The sequence below is a fragment of the Colossoma macropomum genome, unplaced genomic scaffold, assembly GCF_904425465.1.
Source record: "Colossoma macropomum unplaced genomic scaffold, Colossoma_macropomum, whole genome shotgun sequence".
In the NCBI taxonomy this organism is placed as follows: Eukaryota; Metazoa; Chordata; class Actinopteri; order Characiformes; family Serrasalmidae; genus Colossoma; species Colossoma macropomum.
In genome coordinates, this window is record NW_023494793.1 from 42,454,337 (window position 1) to 42,474,110 (window position 19,774).

The 19,774-nt window shown below is 38.6% G+C and overlaps 1 protein-coding gene across 1 annotated transcript in view; it reads right to left on the reverse strand.

Annotated features, from left to right (window-relative positions):
* sema6bb (sema domain, transmembrane domain (TM), and cytoplasmic domain, (semaphorin) 6Bb) overlaps nucleotides 1–19,774 on the reverse strand; it is a 224,698-nt gene that overhangs the window by 110,000 nt on the left and 94,924 nt on the right. The window contains exons 2-3 of the mRNA XM_036579602.1: nucleotides 7,180–7,303; nucleotides 3,300–3,414 (exon numbers count right to left, since the gene is read on the reverse strand). Coding sequence (XP_036435495.1) covers nucleotides 3,300–3,414; nucleotides 7,180–7,285 — 221 coding nt within the window. The 5' untranslated portion in view covers nucleotides 7,286–7,303. The remainder of the gene's footprint in view (nucleotides 1–3,299; nucleotides 3,415–7,179; nucleotides 7,304–19,774) is intronic.

The following is a 19,774-nucleotide window of genomic DNA, read 5'->3' on the forward strand; positions in this document are numbered from 1 at the left end:
TTGCGTTAGTCTTAACGTCCTCAGAAAGTTGGCTTGTTTTTGTTCAGTGCTGAAGTCGCTGAAGTTTGTTTATTTTAGTTGATTTATTTCTGACCCGACTCCAGAGAAAAAAAAAAGAAAAAAAGACACAAACACCTATCAACCCCTACCATGAACTCTCCCTGACCCCTAACCCAACACTGTAGGACACAGTAAACTGAGTACGGCCATGTGAAACCCAAAAAATGAGGATAAACGGAGACCAAAACTGCAAGTTCAGTGATTCTTTACAGTGATAATTTGCTTTAGTTTAAGTGCAAGCTATTCATTTTTTCAGGAGATATTCATGAGGAGATTAGATATCAGATAATCCACTAGCATAATGAAGGAGAATGTTAAAGGAAGATACATGAAAAATTAGGAGTTTCCAAAATGGGAAGGAAATTATTAAAAGCTACAGAGAAAATGGGGCTCCTAACAACCACCTGGAAGACCTGGTAGACACTAAAACTGCCCCCATCAGATAAACAGGAATGTAGGAAGTGGGGGTGCTGAGGGGGCTGCAGATTTCAATATTACCACTGTTAAAAATAATAATAAAACTTATCTAAACTTCATAATAATTTGAGCATAGTAAAGACTCGTGTGCTTGTTTTAGAATGAAGTTCATATTTTTATATTTTAAATCTGCAGTAATCTCATGTCAACGTCATATTTTCATGACTGTGAGCCGACAACTGTTGGCCGCTTTGAGGGCGCATCGCTAAAACACACGCATGTTAAGGTCCATTATATACATATATATTACAGAATTGATGTCGGAACAAAACCTCGTATCTCCAAACTTTACAGGAGAAGAAAAAACATATGGTACTTTTAATGTAAGTCAATGGAACCAGATTTTTGTCCAAGTCACTTTGGGCCGTTTCTTTTAATCTATTTATCATGAAATTTACACACAATGCAAAGGACAACATGCTTTTTCAAATTATGACAAAAACTGAAAAATGTCAAAAATGGAGATACAAGGTTTTGATCCGACAGCAGCGAGATATATATATATATATTCAATAGTTTTTAAACCTAAAATATCACCTAACGTAATAATGAAGGTTTTATCAACCATTATTTCTCCCATGTGTGTGTTTCAGTGGTAAATATCACCGTGTGACACAATTGGTTACCCTGCCCCATAGGTACAACGTGATTGGTCACCGCTCAGCTCATTTGCAAAAAGTTCGTCCACAACAAAACAGCAGAATGAGGATGTGTATCACCAGTTTTAAGTGTGACTTGGATATCTTTGTTGTCTCTCACCTTAACAGCTACAGCACTATTTGACACATTCCCTTTGATGTAAATTAGCAAAAAATCAAATGAAAAAAGGCATTTTTGCAGGATGTCATCGATCACCTCACATAGAACCTCACTGAGAAAAGGTGACGGACACGTCAAACAAAGAAGCTGAACGATGGACTGACCACCCCAGAGTCCAGACCTCAACATCACTGAATGTGTTTGATTACTTCAGAAAATGATCAACCAGCTTCTAAGACTGAACTTTGGAGGTGTGTCTGCAGATTCTTTGAGGAACTGAAAGTGAGTCTCCTGAAAAGAGTGGAAGCTGAAATAAAGGTGAAGAGTGACTGTCACGCTTCCCAGTTCTCAGTCTGACTCAAACCACTTTATGAACTCCAATTCCCAAGATTCCCCAGTTTGTCATGTGACTCCGCCAGGCAATCATCTGTCAACCAGCAGATCCAAGTCACCTGAATACTGACTGCTTTCGTCAGTGTGTATCAAGCCTTTCTCTTGTTTTGCAGCTAAACTGACCTTGTTTTGTTTCTTGTTGTCATTTTTCAGATTTACCCCTTCGGCTCTGTTTACCTGTTTATTGGCTCTTGGATTTCGCCCCTCGCTTGTTTATCGATTTTTGCCTTATGCCATGTATCCTGCTTTGTTGTTCTGGTTTTTGACCTGGTGTGGTGTAAACCCTGTTTACTTTGATTAATCCTTTATAAAATATTTGATATTTTATATTAAATACATTCTGATTATAGGTTAAGACTGAGGTGTTTATGCTCACTCTGTTCAACAATCTGATGAAAATCTCTGTTTACATGCTCACTACAAGTAATCAGATCCAGAATTATGTGCATACGTAGAGAACCACTTAGTGTAGACGTTACCATGACAACCAGCATCCCATGAGTCCAGTCAGAGTGAGGTGAGCAGCAGTGAGCAGTGCTTGTGTTTTTAATTACTTTAAATTACTTCAGACTCAGGAAAACGTCCTTCACATGTCCTTATTAAAGAAGGCCGAGAGGAAGACGTCGTGTTCTGAGACACATAAGCTGGACGTCCGTCCCACCGCCGTCTTTTAAAGATCAGAGCATGAACTTCGTCTCCTCTGCAGACCAGTTTCTGCTCCGCCATGTTGAACGGTATAAACTCTCCCTATGACGCAACGAACATGATCAGAACGGACTTAAACTTTCCGATAGGGAATGTAATCAGATACAGGCGTTTACATTACATTTACATTTTTATTCTTCTATATTTCTATAACAGATTATTTACAAGATTATTCACCTTGTTCAATCAGATAGAAACTGTATTCTGAATGGTTTCAATCCGACTATATTATTCTGATTGAGGTGTTTATATGGACGTATTCTATTCCGATTGAGCTATTATTTGGATAATTAACGTATTATTAGGCTTGTAAATGTGGTTAATGGCACACTAAACACTCAAACATCTGATATTAGCTCTAATTGTTGAGGCTTCTGTGTGATTTTATATAAAATAAGTTTTCTGCTTTTTTCCTGATGCTGTAACATGAATAACTTGTGGTCTCTGACTTTTGCACAGACTCGTATATTAAAATAAAATTTTATTTTCTCCCATTTGCACCTCACAACATGCACATGTCTGTATCGGTGCTCCGGTAATGACCCCGACTTCCCCACATAGACGGAGCACAGCGCTACCAGGCTTTAAAAGCTTGTCCATTATCATGCATGAGTAGCTGCTGAGCTACACGGGGACTCAGTCCCGCCGCAGCAGCACGGCGAGCTAAACCTACTCCACAGAAAGCATTATAGTGTTAAACCTCATTCCCGCTGTTGGAGAGAGAGCATTTACAGAGATACTCGCTCGACCGCACTACCACGATGTTCACGTTCCAGTGCTTTCCGTTTAAATCTGCCTGAGTTTTTAACTTATTCAGCAGCATTTATAATGCAGTCCTACATGGTTTGCTAATGCAGCTGTTATTACATGTTAATTACACAGTAATAACGTAAGCCGTGTCCTACCTGGCCCCGATGTACAGAGTGCGGTTGACCTGCAGGATTCTCTGGATGTGTAGCGGCTCCTGCCTCAGAGACGAGCGGTGCGGTCGGCCCAGAAACACCGGATACCTCCTGACCACTGTGGAGAGAGAGAGTAGCTGCGATTGATCGTTTGCAAAATAAAGATTGGGGCGTCTCTCAGACAATCACAACCATCTGTAAGCACTACTTCCTCCATCAAGTTAAGAAAAAAGTCCAACAAAATGGCAGATACTAGATGCACCCACTGGGCATGCAAGCCCACGAGTCGAGTTGAATAAGCTGTTATCTAGTGAAGTAGCAATTTCACCGTCTGAAAGCAATTTAGCACTCAACAAAGGAAAAAATCGTAATTTAACTGTATTTATTCTGTTTTATAGTGTGTGTAAATACAAACATATACTGTATATAAATAATTTTAATTGCATTTAATAAAATGCAATTTAATTTGCATTTTATTCAGACATGGCTCTGTGCCGTTGTATTTTTCTATTGCCAATTAAAATGCAACCCACATTTATTTTGTTTGAGATGTTTATTCTCTTAAAAACTGCCACTGAGACATTTAATCCACATTAGAGGCCAGACTGAGTACATAACATGACTATGCGGCGGAACAATGTCAGTGTCAATAAATACATATCGTCCCCTTGGAATTACAAGGTTCTGCATTTGGAGCAGTTTTGTGATGATATGTGGAACACTTCATACGTGAAAAGTGATATACGTTCTAAATGTTTTCTAAATGTACAACATCAAAATCCTATCAAATCAGTGAATTAGTTATTTAGAACAGGTCAAATGCAGTTAGAACCTTCTAATCCTGAGAACTCACTTTCTGCTTGGAGTTATAAGGTTCTATCTGGCAACACATGAAAAGAAGCAACGATTTTTTAAGGAACACAAACAGTTTATACTGCAATTTGTTTTAAAACCTAAAATTAGTGTAACAGGGTGTCCACATGTATCAGACGGTTAAATTTAATACTTGCTATGACATTTTATGACATTTATTTCTATTTTTTGTTTAATGTTATAACATTTATTTCTATTTTCAAGAAATCATCTTTTTTGCTTAATATCTTGTCCAGCGCAGAGGTCAGTTTTAGGCAAAAACCATTAGTTTAAATGTTCTTTAGTTAAACAGCAGCACCTTTCCACGCAGGTCAGTGTGGCAGGTCAGTCTAAAGGCTGTGTGAGTTTTTGTTTTATATCACAAATGTGACTCTAATGAGCCAAAATGTCTTATTTTGGGAGAAAGAAGAAAAAGAAAAGATGGATGGACGAATGAAAATAATGTTTATGTTGTAATTAAGACCCCATCAATTCAAATGTATGCTATTTAACTACCTTCAAGGCTTAATATAATGATAATTGTAAGACAACAAGACTTTTTAAAGAGCTTGTTTTAAAGAGTTTCACCGACATGTTTTCATGTCTCATAAAGTTTTATAAGCTTTTCACTGAGCAGTGCGGCAACATGACAAAGAAGCAGAACCTGATTGGTCCTCTTGCGTGCATTCAAAGTGCTGATTGGCTCGCAGATAAAACCTTATAGAACTAAGTTAGAGTTCGACAGTGGAGAACCTTTTTGTTATCTAGACAAAGAGTCCAAAAATGCACCCAGCTTAAAAACACACCTCACATGATGTTAAGATGTTGTCATCATCAGAATAAGAACATGTGAATGAACCAATTTTGACAAAAACGTCAGATAGAACCTTATAATTCCTAGGGGGCGCTATACCATCAGGGGAACCCACCACTGTTAAGGCTACTCTTTTGAATGATCAGATAATAAAAGACTCAAATTTAAACTGTAATTAAACCACTAAGGCACAGCAGTCAGTTTAACTTGTTTACAGTGAGTGTGTATACACGCACTCAATAATCCGATCATAATCAGATTTCTGCAGTTATCCGATTATTCAAGTGGTCATGTAAACACCATACTCCGATCTAGAAATCCGACAAAGAGTGCTGGATTTTAGCTCAGTAATCAGATTTCTCAGTGCATGTAAACTCTTACTCTGATTTCTTTCGGTTTTCTCAGTCTGCGCATGCGCGAGATCAGACGGTGGATGTCGCGAGGCGTAGCAAAACACTTTTGGAGCGACGCTGAAACCAAACACGAAATAAAGGATTTATATATTGTTCATCATCATCTTCTAGATGACGTTTATGTCATGTCTTTTTCTGTGAGTTTATTGGCTGGTTGCAAAGTAGAAATCTGATTACTGTCTGACTCATGTAGACACAGAGTTTCCCCATTATCTGATTACATTAAGTGCATGTGAACGCACTCAGTGTTTCCACTGAACAACTTATTGGTCTTATCTGTTTCAGTACATTTTATGGCTGTAAAATTGTAAACATGCAAGATGCACCGCTGTTAGCAGTAGCTCTCCCACGCTGGCTGGCATTAACACGAAAACGTTCTTTTCTTCAGTGCAAGTTAATGCAAAGAGAATTTTTTTCCGAGTAATTTTGGAGGATTTCTGTCGGTCCACTCTTCATGACATTTCCACACAGTGTAAAGAACAGCTGCCAAAGCTCAAATGAAGTAGAAAAGTAAAAATAAAATTAAAAAATTGAGATACATGTTTTTCTTTAGAAAGCAATGGTTTATAACGTAACAAAAGGTGGATAAGTTGAACTGCTGGATCCATCACTGCTCAGTGACATCATCAATGTACACATGAAGTGCTGGATAAGAGTAAATGCATATATATATATATATATATATATATATATATATATATATATATATATATATATTTTCCCTTCTATATTAAGCCAAGACTCCTCCAGTTCACCTCTGACGGTCTCATGTTTCCTCAGCCCTGATCCAGCCAGGAAGCTCGGGATCAATACTATTGATTAGCAATCAATCACCTGAAGCTAATGTGAAAAAGGAAGAGTGCAGAAAAAACCACACTCTGACCGTCCACACGGCCTTTACTCAACACACTACAGGGAAACAAGGGACCTCACTCAACTCTCTGACTGTACAGATACTGAATAAGTCTGAATAGATACTGAATAATATTATATAGTAGTAATTATAACTATAATAACGTATAGTTTATCATTTAGAGTAGTCACTGAATAATTTATGGTAGTTACTGAAGAGCAGATATTGGATAATTTATAGTCATTACTGAATAATTTATAGGAGATACTGAATGATTTCTAGTAGATACTGAATAATTTTGGTAGATACTGAAAAATTCATAGCAGTTACTGAATAATTCATAATAGATACTGAATAATCTATAGGAGATACTGAATAATTTTTAGTAGATGCTGAATAATTTATAGTAGATACCGAATAATTCATAATAGATAGCAAATAATTTACAGGAGAGACTGAATATTTTAGAGTAGATACTGAATAATAGTAGTAATAAAAATGTATAGTTTACAAAAAAACTATAATATAGCAAGAATAATTTATAGTTTATATTTTATAGCCAATACTGAATAATTCATAATTGTAGAAAAGTAGATGAATAATTCATAGATGTTAATAAATAGTTCACAGCAGTTACAAATAATTCACAGCAGTTGCTGAATAATTTACAGCGTTTAATAGATTTCAGTCAGCTGAGATGTGTTTGGTGTCTGACGTTTACTTCTTTAGTCAAAGCACTGGAGTTATGAGGCTAACGTAGCTAATAAGCAGTGCAAGTTTACACTCCTCCAGTTAGCACGGCATAAACTGCACGTCTAAATCAGACGACTGTTTCAGATCCCGCAGTTTAAGCAGTTAAATTAACTCAACTGACTCGAGGCACCCATTCAAATTATCCCTTCAGATTAAAGTCGATTAGATAAATGTTCTACAGATCAGCGTGACTGTTACCTTCAGTGGGGATGGAGCTCAGGGGTCCAGGCTCCTCCGGAAACACAGAACACACCACCTGGACCAGCCAGAGGAGCGTGAGGAACGGTCCAACCAGGGTCGTCATGGCAGCAGAACCCAAACGCTGTAGGAGCAAGAAGGAGAAGCGAGTGAGGACCAGTGGAGGACGAGTGAAGATGTGACACGTTCTTCAGCTACAGTCGAAAAGATGTTATCTCCCCCCCCTAACCCATCCCCTCCCTTCTCTCCCTCTCTGAGATTATCATCAGTGATTAAGTCATCCAGCAGCACTGACTCAAGACTTGACTCAGAGTCAAAGGTGAAGAACTCACTGAACAAGGACTGCCAAGGGGAATTCCACCCAATTAAAAAAAAAAAAATCTGCATAATTAAACGATAAGATATATGAGTCCTTCAGAGTGGTTTGGTGTGAAACGCTCCATTCTAGATAAATTTAGAGTCAGAATTGTTCACAGTGGTGGTGATAGGAACCAGACGTCCACCTCTAAAAGCTCCCTCACAGAAAGTTACTACATGAAATGGTTATGAATTCACTGCCTGATGACTGAGACACTGTTTTATGATAGTTTTGAGAAGATTTTTGTGCAAAAATCCATTCATGGTGGAGGGATACATAATATGCAGGGTGCTGTGAGGCAAAATAGTCACTATTTTCCCATCATCAACATTCCATATAAGCTCACAAGACTCGTGTTGGTTCACTGGTGGTTCTGGGTAGTAAATAAAATGTCTATATCTGTGTTGTAGTCATGGCGACCCCTGGTTCCTATCAGCACCACTGTAAAGACATCTGAACCATTTCACACCAAACCACTCTGAATCACTCTGTTTACATTTCAAACACTGAATTATGCAGAAATCGATGGAATTCAGCTTTAATTTGGAAAATGAATAAAACATTTCATTTCAAACATCGTCACTGTCTAAACAAAGCCTTGAATCCCCAAACTGGTAACTTTACAGAAGAAGGAAAAAAAACGTGTTGAGTTAAAGTAATATGATTTATTTTCACATAATTTGGACCATTTCTGTTGGTCTGTTCATCGTGAAATTTTAATACAATGCAAACAATAACAGGACATTTCAAATTATGCAAGAAAAGGTGAAAAACAACTAGCTGGCCAGCTTAGCTTTAATACTGTATATGCTTGCTAGCACAATAGCTATTACAGCTGAAGCTGTGAGCTTATCTACACTCTTTAAAATGATGGTCCTTCAAGGGTTCTTTAGTAAAGAAAATGGTCCTGTAGAGCCATGAACTCTCAAAGAACCCTTTGCATGATTAACGGTTCTCTGCATAATGAAATGGTGCTTTAGACTGATGGAGAATGTGCTGTGGATGGTCCTATGTAGAAAAGAGTTCTGTATAGCACCAAAAAAGATGCTTCTATTATAACAAGCTTGACATTGTAACAACAGTAGAACCTTTTTTGGGTGCTATATAGAATCCCTTTTCAAAAGGTGCTATATAGAAACATCTACAGCACATTCTCCATCAACCTAAAGCACCATTTCATGATGCAGAGAACCTTTAATCGTGCAAAGGTTTTTTTGAGTGTTCTTAGTTCTATATAGGACCATTTTCTTTATTAAAGGACCCTTGAAGATTCATCGTTTTTAAGAGTGTAGGTGAAGTTTTAGTAAATTACAGATCATATTGCCACTTCTTTTAACTCTGTACACTCTCAGAAATAAAGGTCCTAAACTGTCACTGGGGCAGTTCCCCTCTTGTCACTGGGGTGGAACCCTCACAGGTTCATCTCAGTATCTTCAGTCAGGGAACATAACTGAACCATAATCCACTGAAATGATATGTTCTAAGCTGTACTGACTCCACACACCCCGTCTCATCTCCAGGCTTTTATTTTACTGCTCTGTTTTAAAACATTCGGTTATGAAAAGGTACAAATACGAACTTTTCACCTGGAAAAACTTATTTAAGGTCCACAATCAGACCTTAAAACCACTGTCGGAGCTTTGAGGGAACATTTACACTGTTTGTACCTTGACGAACGAAACATGGACCTGCACAGAACCTTTATTTCTAACAAGGTATTTACTGCATTTAAGGCAGATTATAATATGATTAATATGAAATGAAGTTGTAAAAATTACCACGTTTGTCATATGATTTGATTAACTTGAAAAAATATCGTTAATCTAGATTTGTGCTGAGACCAAACAGTTTCAGATTTGGACGTTAAAGGGTTAAAGCTAGTGATAGACAGTATGGTAAAAATATAATAAAAGCCAGTAGTGCCAAAAATAAATGACCTTTTATTTAACGTTTCAGACACTTTAAGTTAAACTGGCCTAAACTTTCACTTCTTAAGTGACGAATCCTTTTTTTTCAGCCATTATTCAGCTCATGTTTCCCAGACTCAGAACATCTGCCCTGAAATTTGTGTGGAGAACTCATTTGGCGCAAACACAAACACAAACACTCTGGGTGTAAAAGGAGCCGTGCTGTAGTGGGAGATTTGAATCTGGCAGCGTGTGGCGAGCTTCATTTCTTTATTACAAAATCAAGAACATCTCTGATTTCCCTACGCTCGACAGGCGATCGCGTTACACGATGCAAAAGAGCCCAAACTCATTTGTCAGAAGTGTGGGCCGTCCGTCTGCGGTGAACACACACGCGCACTGAGGGGTCATTCTGTAGCCGAGCGACTCATTCGGTGTTATCAGCACGTACGATCTTTCCAGGACATTTCTAAAATTCCTCTCATTTATCTCTGAACAAGGAAGCCTCACATACACTAACAGCTCGACACCCAAAGCGGCACATTACAGCATCATAATAGGCTTACATGAAAGACGAGAAAGAGAGAAAGAGAATAAAAAGAGGTCGTAAAGGAGAGGAGGGGGAACCAGAGAAGGAACGTGGCAAAAAACTTGAGACCATGTCATGACTTGGAAAGCTGCTTCCACAGATTCCATTGTGTTTCTCTTATTAATAATTTAGGATTAAATGTCAGCCCTCACGCATTCAATTAGCATAATTAGAAATCGAGGGCTATAGGGTTCCCCACGCTCGGCGAATATTGAATGAGGAGGCCGAAACAAATACACTCTGAGACGCACTCTGCGACGTCCCCCAGGCACAATGCTGCTTTAATTATGACAAATGTCTTTGTAGAGTCAATTCGATCGACAGGGCTGGTCTATTTACGCACTGCAAAACAAAACACTCGCACCCCGGCCACTTTATTAGAAACCCTCCTTTGCTGGTGTGCAGTTAGAGACCATCTGTTGATAAATAATGAAAGGAAAACAGTTCTTTGTACCAGATTTTATATAAACCTGTGCAGCAACAGATGAGCTACAGTTGGTAACTGGACACTGATTTAGTGGACCAATAAGCTATGTGTTTCTAATAAAGTGGCCAGTGAGTGGTGGCACAAGGTATGTGTTTCTAATAAAGTGGCCAGTGAGTGGAAACACAAGGTAGGTGTTTCTAATAAAGTGGCAAGGGAGTGGAAGCCCGCGGTAGTTGTTTCTAATAAAGTGGCCAGAGAGTGGAAACACAAGGTAGGTGTTTCTAATAAAGTGGCAAGTGAGTGGAAGCCCACAGTAGGTGTTTCCAATAAAGTGGCCAGTGAGTGTAAACACAAGGTAGGTGTTTCTAATAAAGTGGCCAGTGAGTGGAAACACAAGGTAGGTGTTTCCAATAAAGTGGCCAGTGAGTGGAAACACAAGGTAGGTGTTTCCAATAAAGTGGCCAGTGAGTGGAAACACAAGGTAAGTGTTTCTAATAAAGTGGCCAGTGAGTGGTGGCACAAGGTATGTGTTTCTAATAAAGTGGCAAGTGAGTGGAAGTACAAGGTTGGTGTTTCTAATAAAGTGGACAGTTAGTGGAAGTACACGGTAGGTGTCTCTAATAAAGTGGCCAGTCTGTTGAAGCAGAAGTGGATGTTTCCAATAAAGTGGCCAGTGATTGGAAGCACAAGGTAGGTGTTTCTAATAAAATGGCCAGTCTGTTGAAGCACAAGACAGGTGTTTCTAATAAAATGGCCAGTGAATCTAGGCAGAAAAGTACTTGGCTAAACAAAAGCTTAACTGGTGTTTAACCACATTTAGCTCAGTATATTGATTAAGCCACCTGAGTGTTAGAGCGAAAAACCGACTAGAAGAAACTCCGCAGCAGGTCTTCACAGCACTGTACACAGACACAGCAGTTGAAATTCAGCAGACACCAACAGACACAGTGTAGCAACACACAGCTGCCATAAAATTCCCTCCAATCTAGTTTAATCCAATTTAATCCAATCCATTTCAATCCAATTTCAAACTGACTTAAGCTTTACTGCTGTGATACCTCCACTCAAGCGCTTCCTGCTAAGCCAAAGTGGTACAACAAGTTGTAAATGTAGTAACAGTATAAGAAATAGATTGAAAAAAGGGTTGTCGTCTGTGACAAAGAGAAAAAGAAAGACGGGAGGAGAAAGAAAGACATACAGATATATAGACACTACATATTAAAGTATTAGAGTATTAATAGTGAGCTTGTGCTGCAGTAACAGCCTCTACTCTTCCAGGAAGGCTTTACACTAGATGTTGAACATTGCTGTGCTTAGTGAGGTCAGGTGATGTTGGATGGTCAGTTCTGGATCTCCAACTCATCCCAAAGGTGTTGGATGGAGCTCCATCACTCCAGACAATGCACTTCCACTGCTCCACAGCCCATTGCTGGATTGTTTCATACTCTTCTAGTGCATACTGGACATGGTGACAACAGGCTCATGTTTAGGCTGGGAGTGAGTTTTGGGGGAAAGTCTGAGGGTAGAACCTTGTTAGCAGCAGATCTCTACCAAGGACTTCTCCAGAAGTCTTGTCCATCCACTTCCACACTCTCCTTTTCAGTGGCGCTGTCTGGTCAGTCTAATTATAGGTGTTAATTCTCCAAATGAAGACATTAAGTGATCAATGAGGGATCGACAGGGTGGCCACAGTCTGCTAAAGACCATTCAGAGACTCCTACGGATGAGTCCAGATAACAAATCACTAATCCAATTACTGAGAGGCAGGAGCCTTTAGAAAGGCTTAATGAAGACTGATCTATCGCCAATAGTCTACAGACTGAGTCAATGCACGCTGAGAAACAGCAGCACACAGAGCGGGCGAGAACCGGACTTATCTAAACAACGGCTCTAAAAATCTAAATTAGCCACAGATGTTGAACAAATTACTACAAATTACGTAAAAACAACTCGAAAGCCCACTTTAAAGCCCTGCTCACACTTTAGATTTGGAAAACAGTCTGAACACTCTGACCACGCTGAACCCACACTCTCTAAAAACGTGACAATCAAGCGGCCTTTGCAGTGCTGCCATATAAGAACCACTCTGGTTCCTCAGAGAACATTTCAATCAATAGTTCTTCGAAGAGCCATTTTCATAAATGAGATTAAAGTTTAAGGCAGCTCCACACAGAAAGCAGTGGGTGTTGTGTACCGATGCTGATGCTCAGTCAGGGTAAATATTTTATCTGATGGCAGCTGAAGGCTGAAGACATAAAGGCCTTTCTAAACATTCCCTGCATGCCGCCCTCCGACTTCCATCTGCTGCTGCTGAGGCTGCACATAAAGCATAAATATACAGCACAAAAATACTCACTTCTGTACAATCCTCACTTCACACTCACTTCTGTATTGGTACTGTGTGAAGAACCGTGCAGAATATCAGCTGCAGTCTAACACTGAACTCGCTCAGCCTTTTAACACGCATTTAATATTCTCAAACTAGATTAATGCATTGCAGATAGATAGATAGATAGATAGATAGATAGACAGACAGACAGACAGACAGATAGATAGACAGACAGACAGACAGATAGATAGACAGATAAACAGATAGATAGACAGATAGATAGATAGATAGATAGATAGATAGATAGATAGATAGATAGATAGATAGACAGACGGATAGATAGATAGACAGAAAGATAGATAGACAGACAGACAGATAGATAGATAGATAGATAGATAGATAGATAGATAGATAGATAGACAGATAGATAGACAGACAGATAGATAGACAGACAGACAGACAGATAGATAAACAGATAGATAGATAGACAGATAGATAGAAAGATAGACAGATAGATAGATAGATCGATAGATAGATAGATAGATAGATAGATAGATAGATAGATAGACAGATAGACAGACAGATTAACAGATAGATAGATAGATAGATAGATAGATAGACAGACAGACAGACAGATAGATAGATAAATAGATAGATAGACAGACATACTGATTGAAAGACAGTTAGCTAACTAGCTAGCTACCAAGATAGATAGACAGATAGATATATAGACAGATAGATAGATAGAAAGACAGATAGACAGACAGACAGATAGATAGATAGATAGATAGATAGACAGACAGATAAATAGATAGATAGACAGACATACTGACTGAAAGACAGGTAGCTAACTAGCTAGCTATCAAGGCAGATAGCTAGATAGCTAGACAGACAGTAGGGGTGGGTGATTGATTCACAATTCTAGATACTAGCTGATTGCTACAGATAGATAGATTCTAACATTTAAGAAAAGTAAATAATTGTGCCGTATTCGGTTTCGCAGTAGATGTTCTTGTTTTGACTTGTGTTTTAAATCCAGCGCACCCCTTTTTTCACAGCGGTGCGCTCTTACCCCTCCCTAAGCCCAAACTCATCTAATATATTATATATTAGTTTATATATTTAGTTCAAGGAAATCCACTGTTAAAAAGACAAGTTTTATAAAAGTTTAATAAATGCATGATGTTTCCAAAGTCAAGGAGCAACCGTGTTAAATAATCATGATCTTAGTAGTGACCACAACAATCGTGATTATGATTTTTGCCATTATTGAGCAGCCCTGATAGATAGATAGATACATACATACATCATCTAAACCACTTATCCTTCTGGGTCGTGGTGTAGATAGATAGATAGATAGATGGATGGGTGCACAAGCCGAAATGCAGACACCAACTCAAACATTCACTCTCAGTAGTGTGTGTGTAGCGAGGTACGTGAACAAAAACGTCAGTTGTTGGAATGTGAATTATTATTTGCATGGAAAATGTCCTATTCATTCTGAAAAGGTCAATGAGAAACGGTAAGATAGGGTTAATATTTACTCAAATAACTTATGATATAATATTGTGATATATCTGTAAAATTCTGTGATATTGAAATTAATACCACCCTGCACTTCTTGCTAATAATGCTAATATCATGTGCCGAGTTTGGAATTTGCAAGGCCGCTGGGTGAAATTCAAATGCTTTGTGCGTGAATATGTTTATGGTGGACCTCGCTGGCCTTGCAGCCCTCAGACACAGAAATATGCTGATGATATGCATTCTGGAGAGGAAAAAAAAGGATTTCATTACAAAAGCCCATGAGAGAGGAACATTATAAATCACTGGAGAATATGAAAGCAAACAGAGTTTATGCATGTTCCAGATAAAAGACTGGTAATAGAACTGGGGAAAGAGCATGAACCGGGAAATTACTGTGTGATATATGAGGCACTTATAGTTTGGATAAAAATGTGATTTTCTTTTGTTTGGTTTTTCAATGTAATGAAAAATCACCATTAGAACCGATACATCATTCCAGTCCCGATTCACCGCCACTGCTAATCTAAGGATTTTTAACAATTTTAACCCTTAGAAGTCACACTTCTCCTATGAATACCAAAAGCACTCGTATATGAAACATTTTTCACCCATAGCTCACCGAAACAAGTGGAGAGTCTGTGCTGAAAGTGCAGATTCTACATTTTTTATCCATTTCTGTTTTAAGTATTATACATCCAGCCCCCACAGTCCTCTGACCAAACGCTGTTCGGTAACGGATGGTGCAGATTTAGATTTAAGCTACATTTGTCAGATTATTCTGAGAAACAGTGCTGATCTTTGCCTGGTTGTATCCTAGAGCAAAAGAACAAAAGTCGGGGGCTCGTCTGGGATCAGTATCAGCAGCTAAAAGTGAGCTGAAATTTAATATTAATAATTCTGACCTGTAGCTCTTTGAAACAAATGGAGAAAATGTGTGGAAAGTGCAGATTCTAAACTTAATAATCAGGCCATACCACACTTGTGTTTGCAAGTAAAAGAGGAGATATTTTATTATGATTTGAGGCAAAGTATAGTCGATTGCAGAATGGAAAATATTGACATTTTTGTTGTTTTTGTAATTCTTGATATCAAACCATACTGAAAAAGTCAGAAGTGCAGACTAGAACATGTCCATACAGAACAGAGATACAGAGTAATGTTATTTATTATGTATATATGTAGAGCTGCAATCATTAATTTTATGGTCAATTCCAAATCTGGTTTCTTTTCAGCCAAATTACTCATTTATTTTAGCCGTCTTTTTATTAAAAAGCTCACACTGAGTGGGCTAAATAGAAACATTAAAAACAACTAGTAGTACTAGAGAATTAGTAGCCAATAATAACAATATAATTAACATTATATCATCTGTAATGGGTCAAACTGGCATTTTAAATCCTTAGATGAAAAACACACAGCCTCTTGGCCAAACTTGATCTTGGTCGATTCTGAACTTGGCCAGTCTTGATCTTGGCCAGTTCTAAACTTGGCTAATTCTGATCTTGGCCAATTCCAAACTTGGCCAAACGTAATCTTGGCCAATTCTGAACTTCGCCAATCTCAATCTTGATCAATTCTGAACTTCATTGATCCCAGCTTGGCCAATCCCCATCTTGTTCAATTCCAGACCTGGTCAATTCCGACTTTGGCCAATCCCGACCTTGGCCAATTTCAAACTTGGCTAATCTCGATTTTGGGCAATTCTGAACTTTGCCAGGCCCGATCTTAGTCAATGCCGAAATTGGCAAATCCAGACTTGACTAATCCCCATCTTGGCCAATTCCAAACTTGGCCAAGCCTAATCTTGGCCAATTCTGAACTTCGTCAATCCCAGTTTGGCCAATCCCTAAATTGTTCAAATCCGAACCTGGTCAATTCTGAATTTGGCCAATCCCGACCTTGGCCATTTCCAAACTTGGCTAATCTCGATTTTGGGCAATTCTGAACTTGGCCAGTCCCAATCCTGGTCAATGCCAAAATTGGCCAATCCAGACTTGACTAATCCCCGTCTTGGCCAATTCCAAACATGGTCAAACCTAATCTTGGCCAATGCTGAACTTGGCCGATCCCCATTTTGGCCAATTCCAAACTTGGTCAATCCCCATCTTGGCCAATCTCAAACTTGGCCCATGTATAAAAATACACAAATTCTAAAAATATATTATAACAAAATATTTTATTTACTATGAAAATCCACAGCTTTTTTAAAATGTTGGACACATGTTGCCATTATTTTAGAAGCGCAATGCACATTGGGCAGATGGTCAATTGGTTGCACTGGAGGTAAACTCAGTTGTTTTGGCCAGCAGATGGGCTTCAAAATAGGAAAAAAATAAACAGTGTCCAGACAAATGTCCGGCTTGTGGGTGTAATTTTCAGTTGAAGAACAACTTCACAGCTTTCCTAGTGATAAGAAGAGAAAAGAGTGAGCAAAACGCTCACGAATGCACAGAGCTAACACAGGAGTGATGGTAACCAAACCAGAACTGCTTCTCAACATTGAATGCAGCTCATTAGAATCAACAGCTGAACAACAGTAAAAACTCCAGAGCTGTAAGAGTTAAACAGTCGAGATCAGAGCAGCTCAGCCTGTAAGCCTCTGATGAATGTGACAGACACACTCGCAATTCTCCGCCGGTCGCAGCAGCAGCCTCACATTTACAATAGCAGAAAAGCGGAATGCTTTATATAGGCCTTTGTACGCTGAACTCTCCTTGACCCCTCACTGGACACTCAGTGACCCGAGCGCTGACCCTCTGTTACCGCCTTAGAATCTTCTGGACATCTGCACTGAAAACACACATTTACCCTCAAACTAGTCGACTCCACTTTTCATCACACACACAAACAGCTGGAAATCTTTGGCTCCTCTTTTCTTTCTCTCTCTCTCTCTCTCTCTCTATCATTTTCCTTCTTCTCTCTTTAAATCTTTTTTCTTTATCTTTTTTTCTTTCTTTCTCTCGCTGTCTTTCTCTCTACCCCTCATTCTCCACTGCTCTCTCCTTTCTTTCCCTCGTTCTGCCTCTCTTCCATTTTCTCTCCTTCACACACACTTTCGTTTACTCTTTTTCTCTTTCTCTCCCTCACTCTCTCTTTTATATTCTCTCGTTTTCCTTTTTCTCTCTTTAGCTTTTTTTCTTTATCTCTTTCTTCTTTCTCTTTTCTTCTTTCTATCTTTTTCTTTCTTCCACTTTCTCTCCCTCTCTTTTTTATGCCTCTGAAAATAACCTTGTGTATTGCTGTTACTGTCTATATTCCACTATGGTGTAAACAGTCTCTCCATTATATTCATGTATTCAATGTATTTTTAAACATAACTCAGAGATATTCTGGGAGGAGTGCGCAGCCCCAATCTGCCCGTTACGCTCTCTCGTTACCTGCTGATGAAAAAATATCACCAAAATGTCTCAGTATAGTAAAATAACTGGTCACAAAACCACAAAGTCAAAGGCAGGACTGCCAACTCGGAGCGGAGGGTCATCAGCACATCTGTTCAGGTATAAACAAAGAGAGAGAGAGAGAGAGAGAGGAGAGAGAGAAGAGAGAGAGAGAGAGAGAGAGAGAGAGAGAGAGAGAGAGACTTCAGCTCCTGATCTATTTGCATTACAGGGATGTAATAAAGCTCCTCATCAGCATCAGAACTTAACGAAGCTCCAGTGAGGATGAAAGAGGGAGAGAGAGAGAGAGAAAGAGGATGTGGGAGAGAGAGAGAGAGAATCCGAGTTGGAGCGATTTCAAATGAAAACTCGCAGGAGGAGCTCACTCTCTGCAGGAAAACAGAGAAAAAAGAAAAATACTCATATCAGAGCAGCAACGGAGTAATGGAGCACAGGAAACACACAAAATAGAGAGAGAGAGAGAGATAGACAGAAATACAGAGTGAGAGAGAGAGAGAGAGAGAGAGAGAGGAATGATTTGTATGTGTACAGTGCTAGCATATACGTTAGAGTGTGTAGAGAGAGATCGATACAGTGAGTGAGAGAGAGAAAGAGAGAGAGAGGAGAGAGAATGACAGAGATAGGAGAGAAAAAAAAATTGTCCATTTTACAGAGTATGTAGGCTATTGTAGTCTATTGTACAGAGTATGTAGGCTATTGTAGTCTATTGTACAGAGTATGTAGGCTATTGTAGTCTATTGTACAGAGTATGTAGGCTATTGTAGTCTATTGTATAGAGTATGTAGGCTATTGTAGTCTATTGTATAGAGTATGTAGGCTATTGTACTCTATTGTACAGAGTATGTAGGCTATTGTAGTCTATTGTATAGAGTATGTAGGCTATTGTAGTCTATTGTACAGAGTATGTAGGCTATTGTAGTCTATTGTAGAGAGAATGTAGGCTATTGTAGTCTATTGTATAGAGTATGTAGGCTATTGTAGTCTATTGTATAGAGTATGTAGGCTATTGTACTCTATTGTACAGAGTATGTAGGCTATTGTAGTCTATTGTATAGAGTATGTAGGCTATTGTAGTCTACTGTATAGAGTATGTAGGCTATTGTAGTCTATTGTATAGAGTATGTAGGCTATTGTACTCTATTGTATAGTGTATGTAGGCTATTGTAGTCTATTGTAAAGAGTATGTAGGCTATTGTACTCTATTGTATAGAGTATGTAGGCTATTGTAGTCTATTGTATAGAGTATGTAGGCTATTGTAGTCTATTGTATAGAGTATGTAGGCTATTGTAGTCTATTGTAAAGAGTATGTAGGCTATTGTAGTCTATTGTAAAGAGTATGTAGGCTATTGTACTCTATTGTAAAAAAGACAGTTTGTTTTCATTAGCTACTTTTGCTTCCTCTTGAGATTAATTTCACTGAAGCCTGATTTTAACTTCATGGCAGGATCTATCTCTCTATGTCAAGTTCTTTAGAGTTACTTAGATCTGCTATCAGCCTCTCCTGTAACTGTAACCACTGTGACTTTGCAGACAGTCAGGCACCAAAGAACACTTCTTAGTGGACATAGGGAGTAGACGGAAAGCTAACCATAGACTTGAGGTCAGTTTATGCTTGGACATATTTTAAGTTTGTTTGGGGTGTGGTGGTTTAGACCAGTGGTCATTAACTAGCCTCCTGGAAATCTACCTTCTTGAAAGCTTCAGCCACACCTACTCCAGATATTGCTTTGTTCAGAGCAGAGTCTATATGATATACAACAGCCATGGAAATAAAACTCTCCCTCAACCCTCATCAAGCTGGCTGACAAGCTGAAAACAACATTAAGCAAAAATACTGAGCAAAAATAATTTATGTTAAATTAAAAACCAATCAGATTAGCTTTGCAGGTTGTGACTAAATTTAAATGATGAATATTATTACATATAAATATTATGTATATAATATTGTCATATAAATATACATAATGTTTAAATACTTAACATTAAATGGAAAGCATTCTGGATCAGCATTGTAGGTCAAAATTTGATTTACAAAATGAATATTAGCAGTATATTAGGT